The following is a 17,487-nucleotide window of genomic DNA, read 5'->3' as shown; positions in this document are numbered from 1 at the left end:
GTGGAGGGAAGAAAGAGAGGGAGTGTAGCTCAATCTCCTTTGAATTCAAAATGTTGTTCATGAGAGCTTTAGAGAGAGAAATGTAGCTCCACACAGAGGTAATAGAGTTCTCCATTGCTCTCACCTGAAGCTGGAGTGGGAGAAGCATGAGAGAGAGAGAGAGAGAGAGAGAGAGAGAGAGAGAGAGAGAGAAAGACATAAAGGAAGAGAGTGGGAGAGAGAGTAGATCTGCAACCTTGGAGGATCTGCCTTTTCTGTCAGATGTAAGTAGCATAGAATGTCCTCTTGGTGATTGGGAGGTGATAGTGACAAGAGAGAAAAGGGGGGGAAAGAGAAAGAGTTGGCTCACGTTTTAGAGAGAGAATGCAGTGAAAGAATATGGAAAATATTCTTTTTGACAGGGGGAGCTGAAAAGTGCTTCTTTTAATGAGAACTAAGTGAGAGAGAGTGTTTTATATGTTAGAGAGATGGGAAAAAGACATTTTAAAATTCGGTTACTCACTTTTGTGTTAAAATAGCCTATTTTCAAAATACAAAATATACAAATGGTATTTTTTTTAATCTCAACATAGACCTTTTTGCCCTCTCTTTTAAGCTTGGTCAAACTTGGCTTAAGCTTAAAGCATTTCCTTAAACTGCCAAATAAAGAGACCCTCCTATACCCCTTTCCCTTCCTAATGGGCTCGATGTTCATCTATATTAGAACTAAAAGGATTCAAATGATCCTAATTGGTAAAAACACACCCTTAGAGACCATGGGACTGACCCAATCAATTAACTATAGTTGTTGGTAGCCACCCTTGGTGGTGATAATAGATGCCTAATATGGGTGATGTTAGTCTTTAGTAGTTAGTTTCTTCACTTATTATTGTTTTACATTACTAACCATGATTTACAAACTAAAAGGGTGAGCGTATAAGGTTAACTTTGAGTTTTGCACGTGGCCCCATAGAAAGAACCTTTGGATTATTATGTAATATGTCATAAAAACTCATGAATCGGTAGCCTTTTGATGCTATATATATATATATATATATATATATATATATATATATATGGCCACCATTTTATTTTTATTTTTTTTTGGGGGGGGGGGGGGGCGCACTTAGAGTCTACTATTGTGTTGAGGTCTATTCAAAGTATTAGCCTCATCATTGAGGATGTACGATATTGTTTGCTAGTCTCACAATGCTAAGGTAACCCCCACACGGAGGGGGGTAATCGTAAAAGAGGGAGGGATGGGAATGATGTGACCTACTTTGTGTCATGCACAAGTGCGAGTGGGTGGGGGTGAGGGGTGAGACCTTTGTCTTGCAACTACACCTCTTTGAGGTGCAGTTAGTGGGGTGCCCCCCCCCCGTGACGGCAGTTCTTGCCCCGTTTGTGGGCACCCTGACATTTTATCAATTTTCCTAATGTTTGGCCATGGGAATATGAGTCTTGTGGCCCTTTTGTATGTATGATAAAATAAAGGACACCACATTCACCTAGACTTGGGGTGCACACATGCATATTTTATGTATCCTTGTAACCCAAGAGATACTCAAATCCGGAAAAAAAAAATCTATGGGCAAAGGATTCTCAATATGAATAGATATGACAAAGGAATTGCATGCAAGTCGCAAGTTTTAAAAAAAAAATATCCTACACATACATAGAATACAAAATATGTGAAATTGGACACAAAAGGGGACAATCACTAGTATTCCTTGAAGAAGCCATCGATGTGGTACCAATAACCACATCTCAATTGCAAATCCATTGTATGTGAATATATGGATCTTCTTGATGCAAAAGTTGGGACTTATGGAAATTACTAGCCATAGCCCCTAGGTGCTTCTCAAAACTATTCAAACTTTAACGACCACCTTGGCTTGCCTCTTTGTAGTTATCATCTACATGCAAATTATTCGGAAATGTTATGAGGGTTTGGAAATGATTGATGTACAACCTAAAAAATCAATGCATCACCAACCCTCTCCTGGTTATGCTCTAACTTGGTGATTTCTTTGGCATCTCAACTTTCTTAAGGTAGGGTTTTAATTTGCTATCCACCATCAACCCTGATACTTCCACTAGCTAGGGACTTTCATTGGGGAATTCCTTTGTGATGATGTACTGACCTTCGTGTCTAGGAGCTAAATTTGTCTCCCATCTACTAGTAGCCCAAGTGGTGATCACATTGCAAAAAAACGCGCACGTCTCCAATCCCCTATCTTTTGGGCTTTTGGTTGAACTTCTACCTTCAAGATTACAGTCTTGAGATCATTTTCAAACATTGTTATTAGACCCATTTGAAGCAAGTATAATATCCAGCTTTATATGCCTCTCTTCCCACCAACAATAGCATGGTCGTGCGTGTGAAGTATAAAGGCTACACTAGTGTAGTTCGGGCATGCTTTTGCATGCACAAGAACTTCAACAGAGCCAACGCTCGGACATACACTAACTATCAGATTTGAATAGGGTTTTTGCAAACCTCTGCTGATGCTTTGGTCTCAGATTTGAATAGGGTTTTTGCAAACCCCTGCTCATGCTTTGGTCTCCATGAAACATCTCTTGCTAATTTTTTTAATGTTGCAAGAAGCTATGCCAAAAAGACTTCAAATACTCGAGCTTTTGGAGGGAAGTTATCAATCTCTTGGCCCTTATAAGAAAGATTTCTGGATAGCTTCAACCTACGCGAGATCCACTTTGATTGGACAATGTTTTGTGCCATGTGGCACTTACAAGTGTAGAGCCCTTGAATTATAAATGCAACAATTATGAAACAACACCTTGACTAACCTTGCAAAGTACAGTTAAGACACCTTTTTCATGGTTCTTGCATCAGCCAAGGGTGTTATTCTAAACCAAGCGTCACAATGCAATAAGCAAAGCATAGAGATCATCTTCTAGTCCACAAAATTTGATTCAAATTAGGCAAAGCAACTGTACACTTAAGTGTCTATCACGAGGGAGGAAGAGAATGTTTTTGGACGTGAGCAAAAGCACTCAAGAAAAACTGCTTTTAAGAGGGCTCTAGCTCTGCAAAAGAACTGCTTTTAAAGTTAAGCCCACAAATCTATTAAGTTAAAAAAAAACATATCACAAAATAGAACTATAAAGACTCTGGGTTTTCGATTTAGTCAAAATAATCGTCAAAAAAATAATGCCCACCAGACCATACAAGAAAAACAGGTTCCTAAAAAATTGGGAATAGCCTACATCTCTCCTCTTTCCACAGAGACCTTGACGTGCATATTAGCTTTAGTTCTAGTTCCATTGTATGCTTTGGCGAATGCCCCGATATATCAAACCTAAGGACCTACCAATTAAAGTTACAAGAAGAAAAGAAATTCCCTCTCCCAACTTTGTGACTACAGTTCTTAATAAAGGCCCACAAATGTCAGAAAACTCCAAGTATAAACTGAAGTAATACCTCCTGCAAACAACAAGAGCGAGGAGAGTTCTATTAACATGCTGACTTCCATCTACCTTTCAAGTAGTATTTCAAACAGATTTTGCTCTTACCAGCCTGTCAATGCTCGCAGCGCTCGAGCTCTCCTCGCAAACAACTTGTATCGTTCAATTTCTATTGTTGACTCCTGGCTTTCTTGCTCCCTACTATCATCGACTCGCAATTTTGACTTGTGTCTTTTATTCTTAGCAGAGTTTTTGTGGACAGTTTTCAAGATCCACAAATCGTATCGATCTTCAAACATAGCAGTGACAGACTGAAAATTATCGTTCAACCAACCATTAAGAGCAACCTGTAGAAAAACAAGCTTGGTTCTCTCTCTCTCTCTCTCTCTCTCTCTCTCTCTCTCTCTCTCTGCCACCTGCTCCCCTCCCCTCCCCTGCCCCCCTCTCTCTCTCTCTCTCTCTCTCTCTCTCTCTCTCTCTCTCTCTCTCTCTCTCTCTCTGCCACCTGCTCCCCTCCCCTGCCCCCCTCTCTCTCTCTCTCTCTGCCCCCTGCTCCCCTCCCCTGCCCCCCGCGCTCCCCTCCCCCTGCCCTGCTGCCCCTCGCGCTCCCCTCCCCTGCCCCTCGCACTCCCCACACCTCCTCCCGGCTGCCCCTCTGCCGCCTGCACGCTGCCACGCTGGTCCTCTGCTGCGCCCTGCTCCCCCCCCTCCTCTGCCGGGCCTCCCCTCGCGCTGCATTAGCAACCCCGCCCCCCTCCCCCTCGCTCCGCCTGCGCAGCCCTGCCATTAGCTGCTCCCCCGCTGCCCGCGTAAAGTACCCCCCTCTCTCTCTATATACCTTCTACGCGTAGGATGCCCTCCCCCCCCCCCCCCCCCCCCCCCCCTCTTTTTTAACCGTAGCATGTCCGCCCCCTTCTCCTACGCATAGGAAGTCGGTTTTTTTTTTTTTTTTGGACCCCGCCCCTGCCCCCGCCCCCACCACTTTTTAACTTTCGGGCACCATAGGTCATTATGGCCTTTTGAGGACTTTAGTATGACATTTCATTTCATTTCTACCCCCCTCCCCCTCCCTCTCCTTCACTTTTGTTTTCGAGGCGCGCGCGCACACACACAATTGAACATATTGAGGGCACCGGGCCACACCACCTCGCGCTCCGCCGCTCGTAGCGATCGCCACCAGTGTGGGTGCACACGTACATCCAGTGCCGCACCCGCTGCTAGAGTGGGTGCACACACGCATCTAACCCCCTTGCGGACGGCGATCAAACATGAGGAAGACAAACGAAAAAGCCGACCCCCTAGAGGATGCCATTCGAAAATGCAAAGAGGAAATGACAGAGACCATCACCAAGATGAACCGCAACCTCTAGGGCACAATAAAAATTCTCGAAGGACGTGTGCTGATCCAAGAGAGCAAGATAAGCACGCTGAAAGACCGAGTGACGACCCAAGAGGAAGAGATCACGTCACTCAAGAAAGAACTTGCCGAAGCCCGATCAAGAAACACACTGGAAGAGAGCGAACTGCAACCCTCAGTAATTGAAGAAATCAACACGATCAAGGAACAAGTACGGGCCATCAAAGAGGGAGAAGAACAGCACAAAGAAATGACGACTTCTTGGGTGGATGTTCTTACCAAAACCCAACAGAAGGCAGACGAAGCCGAGAAATGGATCAAGGTGGCCAAGAAAGGAAAAGACAAGGAGATAACGCCCACGTCCACACCCAACAACATCATTAACCAGACACTAGAGGAGGAGCAGAGGAGAAGGGTGCGCGCTTTACATGTGAGAATTTGCGGTCTTAAAGACAAAGGCAATGTGGATGAAGAAGTAAAAGAACTCACAGCCTTGATGGGAATCCATGAGCCGACACACACAAGGGCATGGAGAGTGGGCAACATAAAGAAAAATGGAGGCAGTGGAGAAACCTCAAAAGAAAGAGCACTCATCCTCTGTTTTCCCTCCATGGAAGCAAAGAAGTCATTCTTGAAGAAAAGACCACTCTTAAAGAGACTGGCATCTTTCTTGGGGACGATCTCACCCTCTCGCACATCGCTCATATGCAGGAAGTAATGCCGGAGATTAGAGCGGCAAGGGGAAAAGGCAAGATCGCTTTTTACCGAGACGGAAAAGTGGTAATACTTGAGCGACGCTCCACATGACGCTGCGAGACTTATGGGACCACACTCAAAGTAGCTGCCTGGAACTGCAATGGATCTATGCGTCTTGATGTGGGTGCTTTTGAGGATAGCTTTACTGGAAGAGACATCATCTTCTACTCTGAGACACACCAGGCCCCTAGGCAATCCATGCCTCACATCAATGGACATAGGTGGGAGACAGCCTACAGACAGGAGACACGCTCAGAGCACAGAGGGCAGGGCTCGGGAGGAGTGGCAGTGTTATTTAGAGAGGATCTGCAACCACTGATACATATAGCCCACGGGGACGAGCAGGCTAGGTTCACGTGGGTGAGACTGAAAGCAAAGACAGACAGATACCTCTATCTAGCTATTTGTTACTTTCCCCCGAGTACATCGGTGTATGCACCACCCAAAGGACAATCCCCTTTCTCTATTTTGGATGATGACATATGGGAGTTCTCTAGGGACGGTGACATTATCATCCTCGGGGACTTCAATGCTAGGACTGCCCATCACCAGGCAGTGTTTTATGATACTTCAGAGGAGATGCTAAGAGAGATACATGTGGCAGAGACGGGCCTTTCCAGACTATCACACGATATGGAATATACTGAGTATGGGCGACACCTGATAGACATGGGCATTGCACATGAATTGGCCATCTTGAACAGCCTACAGAGATTTCCTGCTGCGAGAGGCTTTACATGCTTCCCACACAGACATGGAGCCAGCACGGTGGACTATGTCATGGCACAACCGAATCTCATCTCTAGTATCGAGGATCTCACAGTTGGGCCCAGACCGGTCGAGGTGGCGGTGGATCATGCTCTGGTGTCAATGACCATCTCCTTCCATTTCAGTGCAGCACACAGGCCACGAGTAGCAGTCCCTACTCGCTACACATTCACAAGGGAGACAGACTCTCTATACATGGACGGAATCTACAGACGCCTATGCATTGAGGACCCGGGGCGACCTCTGGAGGAGCTAACTACTATACTGACACAAACATTACATGAGGCAGCAGCTGAAGCATATCCACACACCCAACCTGAGCAGAGCCGCCGATTTGGGAGCATGCCTCAGAACAGCTGGTACGATGAGGAGTGCCGCCAGACTAGAGCCAAACTTCAGAGGGAGGTGCTGTTGGGGGACGTCACTCACAGACAATCACAGATGGACTTCCGACGCCTGGTGCGGCTGAAGAAGAGGGCTTTTTTGGCTAGACTCGAGCAGGATCTATATCAGCTATTCTTGAGTCAAGACTCGCGTGAGGCGTGGCGGCTCTTTCATGAGCCCCCCCCCCCCCCCCCCCCCCCCCCCCCCCCCCCCCCCCCCCCTCCCTCCCTGCTATTTCCTCCACAGAGACCTGGGGTCAGTACGCATCATCTTTGTACACAGTACCTGGACAGCCGCCCCTCCCCAACCCCCCCGACCCATGCCCACATACATGTGTCTTTTTCACTGCTGAGATGGTGAAGAAAGCCATTGATAGGATGAAGACTGGGAGAGCATATGATCATGAGGGCCTAGTAGCTGAGCATTTCATGCATGCCAAAGACCTACTAGCAGAGCTTCTAGCAGTTATGTTTAACCGTGCCATGTGTGAGGGCCTACCGGACACTTGGAGCCAATCTACAATCGTACCTATCTTCAAATCAGGAGACCCCATGGAGCCTGGGAATTATCGCACTATTATGATTGGACACACACTGGCACGGTTGTATGCATCCATTCTTGAGCAACAGCTGAGTAGATGGGCAGAGAGGGAAGGAATACGTGCAACTGGGCAGGCAGGATTCAGGAGAGGCTTCTCTACTCTTGACCATATCCTAACACTCAGGGCCATCATCGAGGAAGGCAGATCTCATGGGAGACGGATCTATTGTAGCTTTGTGGACTTCCGCAAAGCTTTCGACACGGTACCCAAAGCTAGACTGATGCGCAGATTACAGGAAATCGGAGTACCCACATAACTCATTTGGGGGATCATGGCATTGTACAGATCAGTAGTAGGCATGTACGCACCCCGGAGGGACTTTCTACACAGGTTCACTCCACTATTGGGGTGAAGCAGGGCTGCCCGCTCTCTCCCACTCTTTTCGGTATGTATGTGGATGAGATTTCTGACTACATTGACAGCGATGGGGATAAAGGTGCTCAGTTGGCAGGGACATGGATTCCACTTTTGTTATATGCTGATGACATAGTGTTGATCTCCAAATCCCCAGAGGGAATGCAACGTCAATTGGATGCTCTGCATACGTTTGCCCACGAAAGTGGTTTGTCTGTCAACCTGGGTAAAACCAAGGTTATGGTGTTTAATACCACCACACAGTGGATCAGGAGGTCAGCACCTACACTCACATACGGCCAGGAGACTGTGGAGTACACAGACGCTTACACTTACCTTGGAGTGGTTTTTAGCGGACCTACATTCTCACTCAGAAGAGTAGCAGAAACCAGACTTACTAGAGCCCACACAACATTGGGTAGATTAGAGAGGATGTGTTCGTAGGTTCAGTTTCAGGAGCCCCGGACGAAGCTTTGGCTCTTTGACACCTTGGTGGCTTCAGCATTGCTCTATGGAACCGAGATATGGGGACCTTCACTGGATCACCACGGGAGGACGGGTCGCTCAAACGGATGGGGGAACATGGAGAAACCTCTCGTCTCTATGATCTCGCGGCTCATTAGAGCCAAGGCATCAGTACCACGGGCCATTATCCGAGCAGAGCTAGCGGCCCCCCCACTTGTGGTGGAGGCGCTCACCAGATCAGTCTCCTTCATAAACCGCACATGAGCACTTCCTAGAGACAGATGTGCTCGCATAGCACTTGAAGCCTCTCGACAGTTAGCCATACAAGGAGATACAACATGCTGGTATGGGGAGATGACATCATGGTTTCAGGCACATGGGTTCAGCATAGACCGGTTGCCACCATTCCATTACTCATTGGATGCACCATCTCTCACCCTTACACAGTCAGAGATCACCAAGCTCATACGCCAAGACCTAACCCAGCTAGACACCAGAAGGACACGGATACAACCAACACAGGAATTGGGCACGAAGATGGCTTTTTACAAAGACCACCTTCTCCAGCTTACGGAAGATGGTTTTGTGGCGAGACCCAGATACATGGATACCCACTTGTCTCATGGGATACGATGTGCTATTGGCCAGTTACGCACATCTTCTCACTAGTTGCGGATTGAGACGGGGAGATACAGCGGAGTACCAGCAGAGGACAGGACATGCCCCTTGTGTAACATGGAACCTGAGACAGAGCTACACTATGCATGTCGCTGCCCCGTCTACTACGAGATACGAGGCCGCTTCCATTGCTTGTTCAGAGAAAGTTTTGGACCACTCTCAAGAGCCATGGATACGAAGATCAGAGATGTCTGGGTTTGTTCTTGCTCGAGCTGCGCAGATACAGAGATAGCCTGATGAATGGCAAGGCTAGCCAGTCTCAAAGACGGATCACAGACTTCTTCAGAGCAGACACGGGACAGCCGCAAGAGCCACTCCCACAACAGAGCTCCCCCTCGTCTCATACCAGAGGCACACTGATTGACCGAGCGATTGAACTGGGGAAATCCAGGCGCCCGCGACTGCGAAGAACTACACAGCATCAACGGAGGCTACGACAGAAAATTCGGAGCACGCTGGCCAAGCATGCACGACGCCCGGTCAGACTACTAACCATGGAGGAAATTGATGAGATTCGCCAACGACCGATGCTAGATCTCTTGTGATTCAGCTATCCCAATAAGCCGCCCATTTTTTGCTTGGTTCACATCGATCAACTTAGGACCCCATAGTATATATCTCTGTTTTGTACTGTTGTTAGGTTATTTTGTTACTCTGACTTTGTATCAGATCCACCACTTTGTAACTTTCGGGTCTCATAGGTCATTATGGCCTTTTGAAGACGTTAATATAGCATTTCATTTCTCTCTCTCTCTCTCTCTCTCTCTCTCTCTCTCTCTCTCTCTCTCTCTCTCTCTCTCTCTCTCTCTCTCTCTCCACGCTGCTCCTGCACCCTGCCTGTGCTCGCGTGCTGCCTGCTGCGCTCCTCCTGCGCGCTGCCCTGAACCCCACCTGTGCTCGCACGCTGCCCTTGATCCCCACCTGTGCTCGCACGCTGGGATCAGCCCCGCCTGCACTGCCCTGCGTGCTGCTTTAACAACCCCCCCCCCCCCCCAAAAGGACCGACATGCCGAAGAACACCGTGAAGGAGGAGATAACCAAACCACCGGAGATGACCAAACCAGATAATGCCTACATCGCAGACACCCTCAACGTCCTCGTCAACCGGCTTTAAAAGCTTGAGAAAAAGGTCAAAGGATTGACCAAGGAGAAGGAAGCATGGAAGAAGGAGAAGGAGAAGAGAGAGAAGGAGAAAGAAGAATGGAAGAAAGAAAAGGAAGAGCTTAAGGATCATATCAACCTCCTCCGTGCCTCTATCACATCCCTCATCCCCGAAGAAGGAGAGATCAAAGCGGAAGCCAAGGAAGCCCTCAAGGAGGAAATCGCCAAAGCTCTCACGGCAAGCATCGATGACAAATTGGAGGCCACTAAGGATGGATTGAAGTAGTCAAGAAGAATATCAAAAAGGAAGCAAAAGTGGAAACCCAAATAGATGAGGCACTCATCATACACAACCATTGAGGAAGAGAAGATGCAACAAGCCCGCCCCTCAATGTACGAGTGACTGGCATCAAAGAAAAGGAGGGGTCCACACCCGAGGGCGATGGGAAAGCCCTATCATGAAGCTTGGGTACAAAGAAGAGGAGGAGCTACCCTTCTCCAAAGCTTGGAGAGCCGGCAAAGACCCACTGAAAAGAGCCCTCATCCTCCAATTCACCTCCGAGGAGTCTCGGACATCCTTCATCCCAAAGAGGGTTATGCTATCATTGTCACAAAAAGAGCCACATAAAGAAAGACTCTCGAAAGTGGAAACTGGAGAAAGGTAAAGACAAGAAGCAATAAGAAGGCAAGACTAAAGAAAGCAGTGTGAAGATTGAAGAGATCGACAACGTTTCTGTTGAAGATTCTGATGAAGATATTAAGGTTCTTTAGTGGTAGCACATTGTTCAAAGTCTGGAACTTTGTATTTGCTACACGTACCCAATATTAAAAACCATGTAATCAATGTAACCAAGAAGCCAAGTGTTTATGTGTGGCATCACCGGTTAAGACATATGTCTCAAAAGAGAATGACAATCTTGTCTCGTTCTAGTTATGTTCTTGGCTTTAATTTCTCAAACTTCTCAACTTGTGATCATTATCTTTATGCTAAACAAACACAGTCACCATGCATAAGAGGCAGCACTCGAAAAAGTGAGCTATTAGAGTTAGTGCATAGTGATGTATGTGGGCCTATGCCTAACATATCCATGGGGGGTTCATTGTACTTTGTTACATTCATAGATGACTACTCAAGGAAAGTGTGGGTATATCCTCTCAAGAAGAAGGATGAAGTCCTTTCAAAATTTCAGAATTTTCTGGCATTAGTGGAGAATCAGTCTGGCAAGAAAGTCAAGTGCTTAAGGTCAGGCAATGGTGGTGAGTATGTCAGATGATGGTGGTCGAGATGGGATATCGATTATGGGATCTTGAAGCTAAAAGGATTGTTCACAACAATGATGTATACTTCAATGAAGAGACAATGCATAAGAAGCCTATGCATACATTGGAGGTCATGAGAGTTATCTTCCAAGAAGATGGGGTTGTTTACACTAGGGCTAGAATACCTAATGTTGGACAAAAAAAGCCAAAAATGCTCCTGTAGAACAAGAAGTTGCTGAGGGACAACAGGCTCAACCAGTTATTAGTATGTCACGTGCACATGGCTCTGTGTGCCACATGGACATGCTTCATCGACTTCCAGAGCCAGTTTTCCACCTATCCGTAGATAGGAGTATCTAGAATCCTAGGAGGATTAGTCCCGGCAATTTTGTGAGCCTGTTCGCAGGACCTGCATGTCCAGATGAGTCCATTAGATTAGGCTTTCCAGTTTTGGAACCCTCTTGCATAAATGGTTTGTACATGCGTTTTGACACATGTTATTACACTACCGTGGGCATCTAGCATGATGTGCATATAGTTTTAGGTTAGAGGAATCCAATGAGCCGTTCCCCGTGTTGATCGGATTTGCGGGTGGACAGATGTGCGGCGATTTCACCCAGATACTGAGCTCTCGTCAAACTTATTTATAAAATATTTTTATGATTTTATCACAGAGGTTTTGCCCTACCTCAACCCAAAGGAGTTTATAACATGCAAAAGTGTCCTATAAAGAGAGACCTAGAGCTAGCGCTCTCTCCAGATTGCAATAGCACCCATCTCTCTAGTGTTTTGCTCAGATCAGCCATAGCATTTTCTACAACAGATGAGCTAGCGTTTTCGCGTCCCATCAGCTAGTGTTTTCAAATTTCAGCCCTAGCGCATGCTACACCTGCAGATCAGCCCTAGCGTTTTCAGATTCAACTTTCCCTCGCCGGAACTGGCTCGGGTTTGCAGTTGCTAGCCTCTCCGATGCTATCCGGTACTTCGGCAGCCCATCGAGCCTCTCCTCGGCCATTCCCTCGCCGGCGTCGAGTGGTCCTATCCATCATCAGCATCGTTGAGATCTGCGTTTTCAGCTCTTCATTCCTCTCACATCGAGAGCGTAAATCAGCCCCAAGATCTACCCCTTGGTCATCTGGAATTCCACATCGAGAAGGATCCAAAGATGCATCAAATCGGCCCCGGAGGTGCCTCGTCTCGAGTTACCGCGGCGACATTCTCCATTCGACTCAGTAGAGTCTGCACTTAAGGTATTGCATGTGTGTACATTGCATTTACGCAATTTAAAGCAAATACCACATTGGCAACGGTGTGGGGGCCCTTGAAAGGGTTGGTTGGGTCCTATCGGGTCTCTCTCTCTCTCTCTCTCTCTCTCTCTCTCTCTCTCTCTCTCTCTCTCTCTCTCTCTCTCTCTCTCCACACATCTCTACTACATTCCCTCTCTTCAAGAAAAGTAAAAGGAACCACCATTCAAGCTAAAAGCAATCACTAGCGCAAGGAAAAGAAGTGAAAGATTTGTGGAAGTGTAAAACCTAGATTTGCACCATTTCAATTCCGCTGCACCTGACATTGGTATCAAAGCTTTGAAGATTTTGCACTAATCCGCTCATCCCCAAAAAAAAAAAAATGCTCTCGAGTCTCTTGTGTTTTTGGTTGTGTTGGCAACCCTACGGTGTATACTCCTTTCTCTCTTGGAACAACAGGCCTACCATTACACAGAGGCCCGTGCGCCTTGAGCGTCGAAAAATAGCAACCAATTGTATATCAGGTGTTGCATGAGGGATGCGCCGATGACGGGGAAGATAGTCTCCTAACAATTAGTCTGCGACTTTCCTTGAACCAAGAGCACTATTCCTTGCATGGTCGAGACTCGTAGTGGTATGGAGACCTCCATCAATCAAGAAGGCGAGCATGTTCCACCTATTGATCCTCCCATGATTCCTCCCCCTACCCCTCCATCCTTGCCACCAAATCCCATGGATTTCATAATGCGGATGATGATCGAATGATGATGCGGCAAGACGAAGCGTGACAACAAGAGCATGTGGACACAGAGGAGACACGTTGGACAGAGGGAATGAGGAAACATACCCAGCACGCAACCAACACGCTCAGGTGTAAGGTGCAACGGAAGTGAATGTTGAACTTTGCTCAAGATGAGTGCTCCGAACTGTGCTCAAGGATTCCTTTTACTTACGGAAGGGAGAGCCTTCCGTTCTTTAGTGAGAGAGTGCAATGGACACAAACAAGTGGTGAGCACTATGAATGAAGGTGCTGAGAGAGAGAGAGAGAGAGAGAGAGAGAGAGAGAGAAGAGAATACGACACCAGAATGTTGTCAAACCCTCCTCCGAAGGCCCCACTCTCTATGGCGAGAGCGGTCTACTATTGATTGCACAAATCTCTACAATGCTTGGACTTGCCGACGATGTCGACGACGATGAGGACGACGATGGAACAGGTTGAAATCTGAAAACGCTAATGGCTGAAATCTGCAAATCTTTATCTATTAAATTCTGACTCTATGTCGATGACGATGTCGATGACAATGACGACGCGCTGAAAACACAGATGCTGAAATCTGCATTTTCTGGGCTCAAACTGCAAACTTCGCTGGATCTGACCATGCGGCGAGAATCTACTGCGGGAAGGTGAGATCTGCGAGGTTCGGGGGTTCTACTGCGGTACTGACTGCTGAAAACTGAAAACACTGAGTCTAGGGCTGATTCCCTTGCGAAGATCTACAAAAACGCTGAGGTGTCTTGCAGATGCAAAAACGCTAGGGCTAACAATCTTCTGCTGCGGTGGAAACATGCTAATTGTTGTAGAATCTGCTAACGCTAGTGGATCTGCTGTCTGCTGTGCAAAAACACCAGGGCTGGTCTACGGTGCAAAAACGCCAATGTTGATGTTGTGTTGCAAAAACGCTAGGCCTTGCTTGGGAACGCTTGGGGGGGGGGGGGGGGGGGGGGGGGGGGGGGGGGGTCTTGCTGCCTCTTCTGCCCGAAAGTGCTAGCGCTAGGTTTTCTTATATACAAACTTAGTAAATTTGCCCTACCTAGTTCCCAACAAAAGTCGCTTAAAATAATAAGTGAAAAATGTCAAAAATAGGGAAAATAGGTCTATGCACTGTGAAAATGATCCTGATGGGGTTCTGATGGAAATCTCATGATCATGCTGTGAGCAACCAGAGGATATGCATCTACTCTAACTGCTTGGACATGCACGGTCTGCAAATAGACTCACAAAAGTGTCATATCACTTCCTATTCTAGGCTGACTTGACTGAACTGACCCCTTGTCATGCTGTAGCTTGTCCACGGACACATAGGGTTGGATGTGTCGCGTGACATCCCCTCCTTTTCAAACTGTATGGCGTCGAGGGAGATCGCCAACGGCATCTGGATGAATCCTGGAAAGACTCTTCGCCGGCCCACTCTGATGCATGGGTCATGCGATACTTGAACTTCATAAAGGTCTGCAACACTTGCTTCTCTGGGCCGCGCCAAAAGCGACACAAAGTCATCTGTGGCTCCTTCAATGCTTAAACTTTGTCGATAGTCATGCGTCTACCTTCTTCAAGAATCTCCGAGAATGAAAATTCCCGAAACCACTTCCAACACAAAAACATGAACATACCCATTCCACGTAAAGTGACTGGAAAAATTCTAGTCTTCTTTGAAGACTGTGCATGCAATGTAGATGAACATATAGACGGAGTGTCAAACCGTTCATCAAACACACGCAAACAATAGGATCGAATCTTGACTTTTTGATCTAAATTAATTAACTGTGGCAAATCACACTAGAAATGCCGATGCTTAATGCTCAATCCTTCTTGTGCTCTTTCAGATACTGTGTCATGCCAAGGAAGAGACATGGAATGTGAATTCCGTTAATGCAAACATTTCATCTTTTCTTGAGTAATCCGCATACATCCGTGCTCATTCACGAGCGAATCGTGTTCATCGTACAATATGTCATGCCTATAAAAAGGGATCACATAAGGACAGTGACTAAAATACAGGAAAGCATCACGAATGAAACACTCGAACAATGTGTGCTGACTAATCATTCGAACACATAATACTTCCTGTGGGGGTTCTTTGGACCTAGGCTCGAGAGCCAAGATCGGTTCTTCATGATTGATCGAATCTTTCTCTAGGGATTCTGTGGTCCTCGACTCGAGAGCCAAGATCGGGTCTTCGTGATTGATCGAATCTGCAATGAGGTTAGCTTTACTAGAAAAAGTATCAACTAAACCATCATCCTTGTGAACAATCACATCATCTTCCTACAAATCATCATGCTTGTGAGAAATCACATCTTAATCATGCTTATCATTATCATGCAAATGATGTGTGTCTGGCTTTGGAAAAGAAGAGACTGAGAGAGTCTCCTGCTCATGATTTTGGCCAACCTACACAGGTGTGAGCATACTCTTGAGACCTTTTGTTGTGCATCAGGCGCACTGATCAACTGGAGAAAGATTGTGGCTTTCTCGGTTGGTAGTGCTCTTACGCCTGATTGGATGCCAAGTGAGGATTTCAGGTGGATACCCCCAGGGACTGCAGTTCGTTACTTAGGTTGTCAGGTTGGCTTGAACTCGTCTCCCGAGCAGCAGATTGCTGTTTCCCTCCTCCTGTCCACCAGGAGGAAGTTGTTACATTGGAGCTCCGCACGACTTTCTCTGGCAGGTAGAGTTGTAGTCGCCAACCAAGTGTTGTTGGCTATTATATGGTACATCACTTATTGTTGGATCTTCTCAAGTTCTTGCATCAGCCAAGTAGAGAGGCTGATTAAGAACTTCCTTTCGTCAGGACGTGACACTCAGATAGCCCGGGCCAAAGTGGCATGGCAGGTCATCATCCTTCCTTGTTCTCAGGGAGAGTTAGGGATCATACACCCTGTCATAAAATATAATATCTAACCAACCCAAATGATTTTCTCATATTAAACTGATTATTTAATGTGCGAGAATACATGGGAATAAGGGTTAGAATATAGACATGTGTTTATGGATCTATCTCAACACGGGGCCAAGGTTAAAAGGGGTCCAAATGAGGGATGGTATGTTGAAGAGCAATGCTACCTAATGGAGCTTAAAGACCGTAGCATTAGCTTCATTAAAGACCTCCAAAAGTTAGTATTCAAAAGTCCTTTGACCTTAGGCAAGCTAGGGCTGACCTTGAGGTGGGAATCTTACCCAAGTATGAGGTGCTTGTTGGCTTGCTAAGTGTTAGTGAGAACCTTACCCAAAAGCTTGAGCTGTTTCTCACATGCTTAAATGACTAAAAAGTTCTTGAAGTATTCAATTCAAAGATAACTCTCAAGAGGCATGAACGTCTCCATGCTTGACTAAACTAAGTCCTTGAAGTATTCCATTCAACCAAATGACTTAATAAACATAAAAGATACATGTTCAAATGATCCTCCATATGTGGCCCTCATGATGTGTTTGAATGCTATTGGATAGGTTTTAAAGGGGTCCAATGAGAAGTTAGATACATAAAAATAAATAATTAAGTTCATTCTCTCAAAGAGAAAAAAGAGAACGCGTGTCCAAATGAAATAATAAAATAATACGAGAGAAGAAGAAGAAGAAGAAGAAGAGAGTTTTAACGTCGTAGGAAACTATCCCAAGAGACCTTAAATATCTAGCCTACGAGGAGTTAAACGAGAGAGAGAGAGAGAGAGAGAGAGAGAGAGAGAGAGAGAGAGAGAGAGAGATCTGGACCAAGCATGAGAGGGGAGGTATACTCTCCCACCCACACATACATTCTCTCATTTTGTGGAGTGCAAAGTGCAAGAGCTCCATCTCCTTCTCCAAGCTTGTTGATAAGTGGAGAGCCTACACCAACAATCTTGGCTATGAAATGCAAATCCAACCAAGAACCATGCTTCAATGCTTAAGCTTGCTATCTTCTTCATCTTCATTATTATGCTATTATGCTATGCTAAGCAAGAAGAGTGATGATAAGTGAGGAACTATTTCTTTCTCATATGGATGATTCTTCTTCCTCTTCCCTACCCTCATTCCTCGCTAGCTCTCTCCACCTTCAAAGGTGTTTGAGGCCTTGAGACTGAGGCTTGGGATAGTTAATGTTTTTTGCAAATTTTATGTTAAGCTCGTGATGCTTGAAGCTTTCCATCTTCATAGCATCACCAAGGTCACAAGGAACACAAAGATTGTATTGTAACAAGACTCTCTTGATGGGAGAATCTATAATAAAAACGCCTTTTGGAGGGAGGACCGGCTCCAAGTAAATCCAATCCTCAACTACTATCATGTTCTCTAATACTCTCTCTCTTGCAAAAGTATTGTTCATGCCCAAGCTAATTACGTACTATGTTTATGTTG

General features: G+C 46.2%; 1 protein-coding gene across 2 annotated transcripts in view; it reads right to left on the bottom strand.

Annotated features, from left to right (window-relative positions):
• Window positions 1–3,097: 3,097 nt before the first annotated feature.
• Window positions 3,098–17,487, bottom strand: part of LOC147433259 (phosphoglycolate phosphatase) — a 77,288-nt gene continuing 62,898 nt past the window's right edge. For both annotated transcript variants that reach the window (XM_086492876.1, XM_086492877.1), the window contains 2 exons: window positions 3,514–3,752; window positions 3,098–3,424 (listed from right to left, as the gene is read on the bottom strand). In XM_086492876.1, the coding sequence (XP_086349002.1) occupies window positions 3,256–3,424; window positions 3,514–3,752 (408 nt within the window). In that variant the 3' untranslated portion in view covers window positions 3,098–3,255. The remainder of the gene's footprint in view (window positions 3,425–3,513; window positions 3,753–17,487) is intronic.

This window comes from Adiantum capillus-veneris, chromosome 20, assembly GCF_014529385.1.
Source record: "Adiantum capillus-veneris isolate H3 chromosome 20, ASM1452938v2, whole genome shotgun sequence".
NCBI classification, from domain to species: Eukaryota; Viridiplantae; Streptophyta; class Polypodiopsida; order Polypodiales; family Pteridaceae; genus Adiantum; species Adiantum capillus-veneris.
This window is presented reverse-complemented; position numbering and strand designations above follow the sequence as displayed.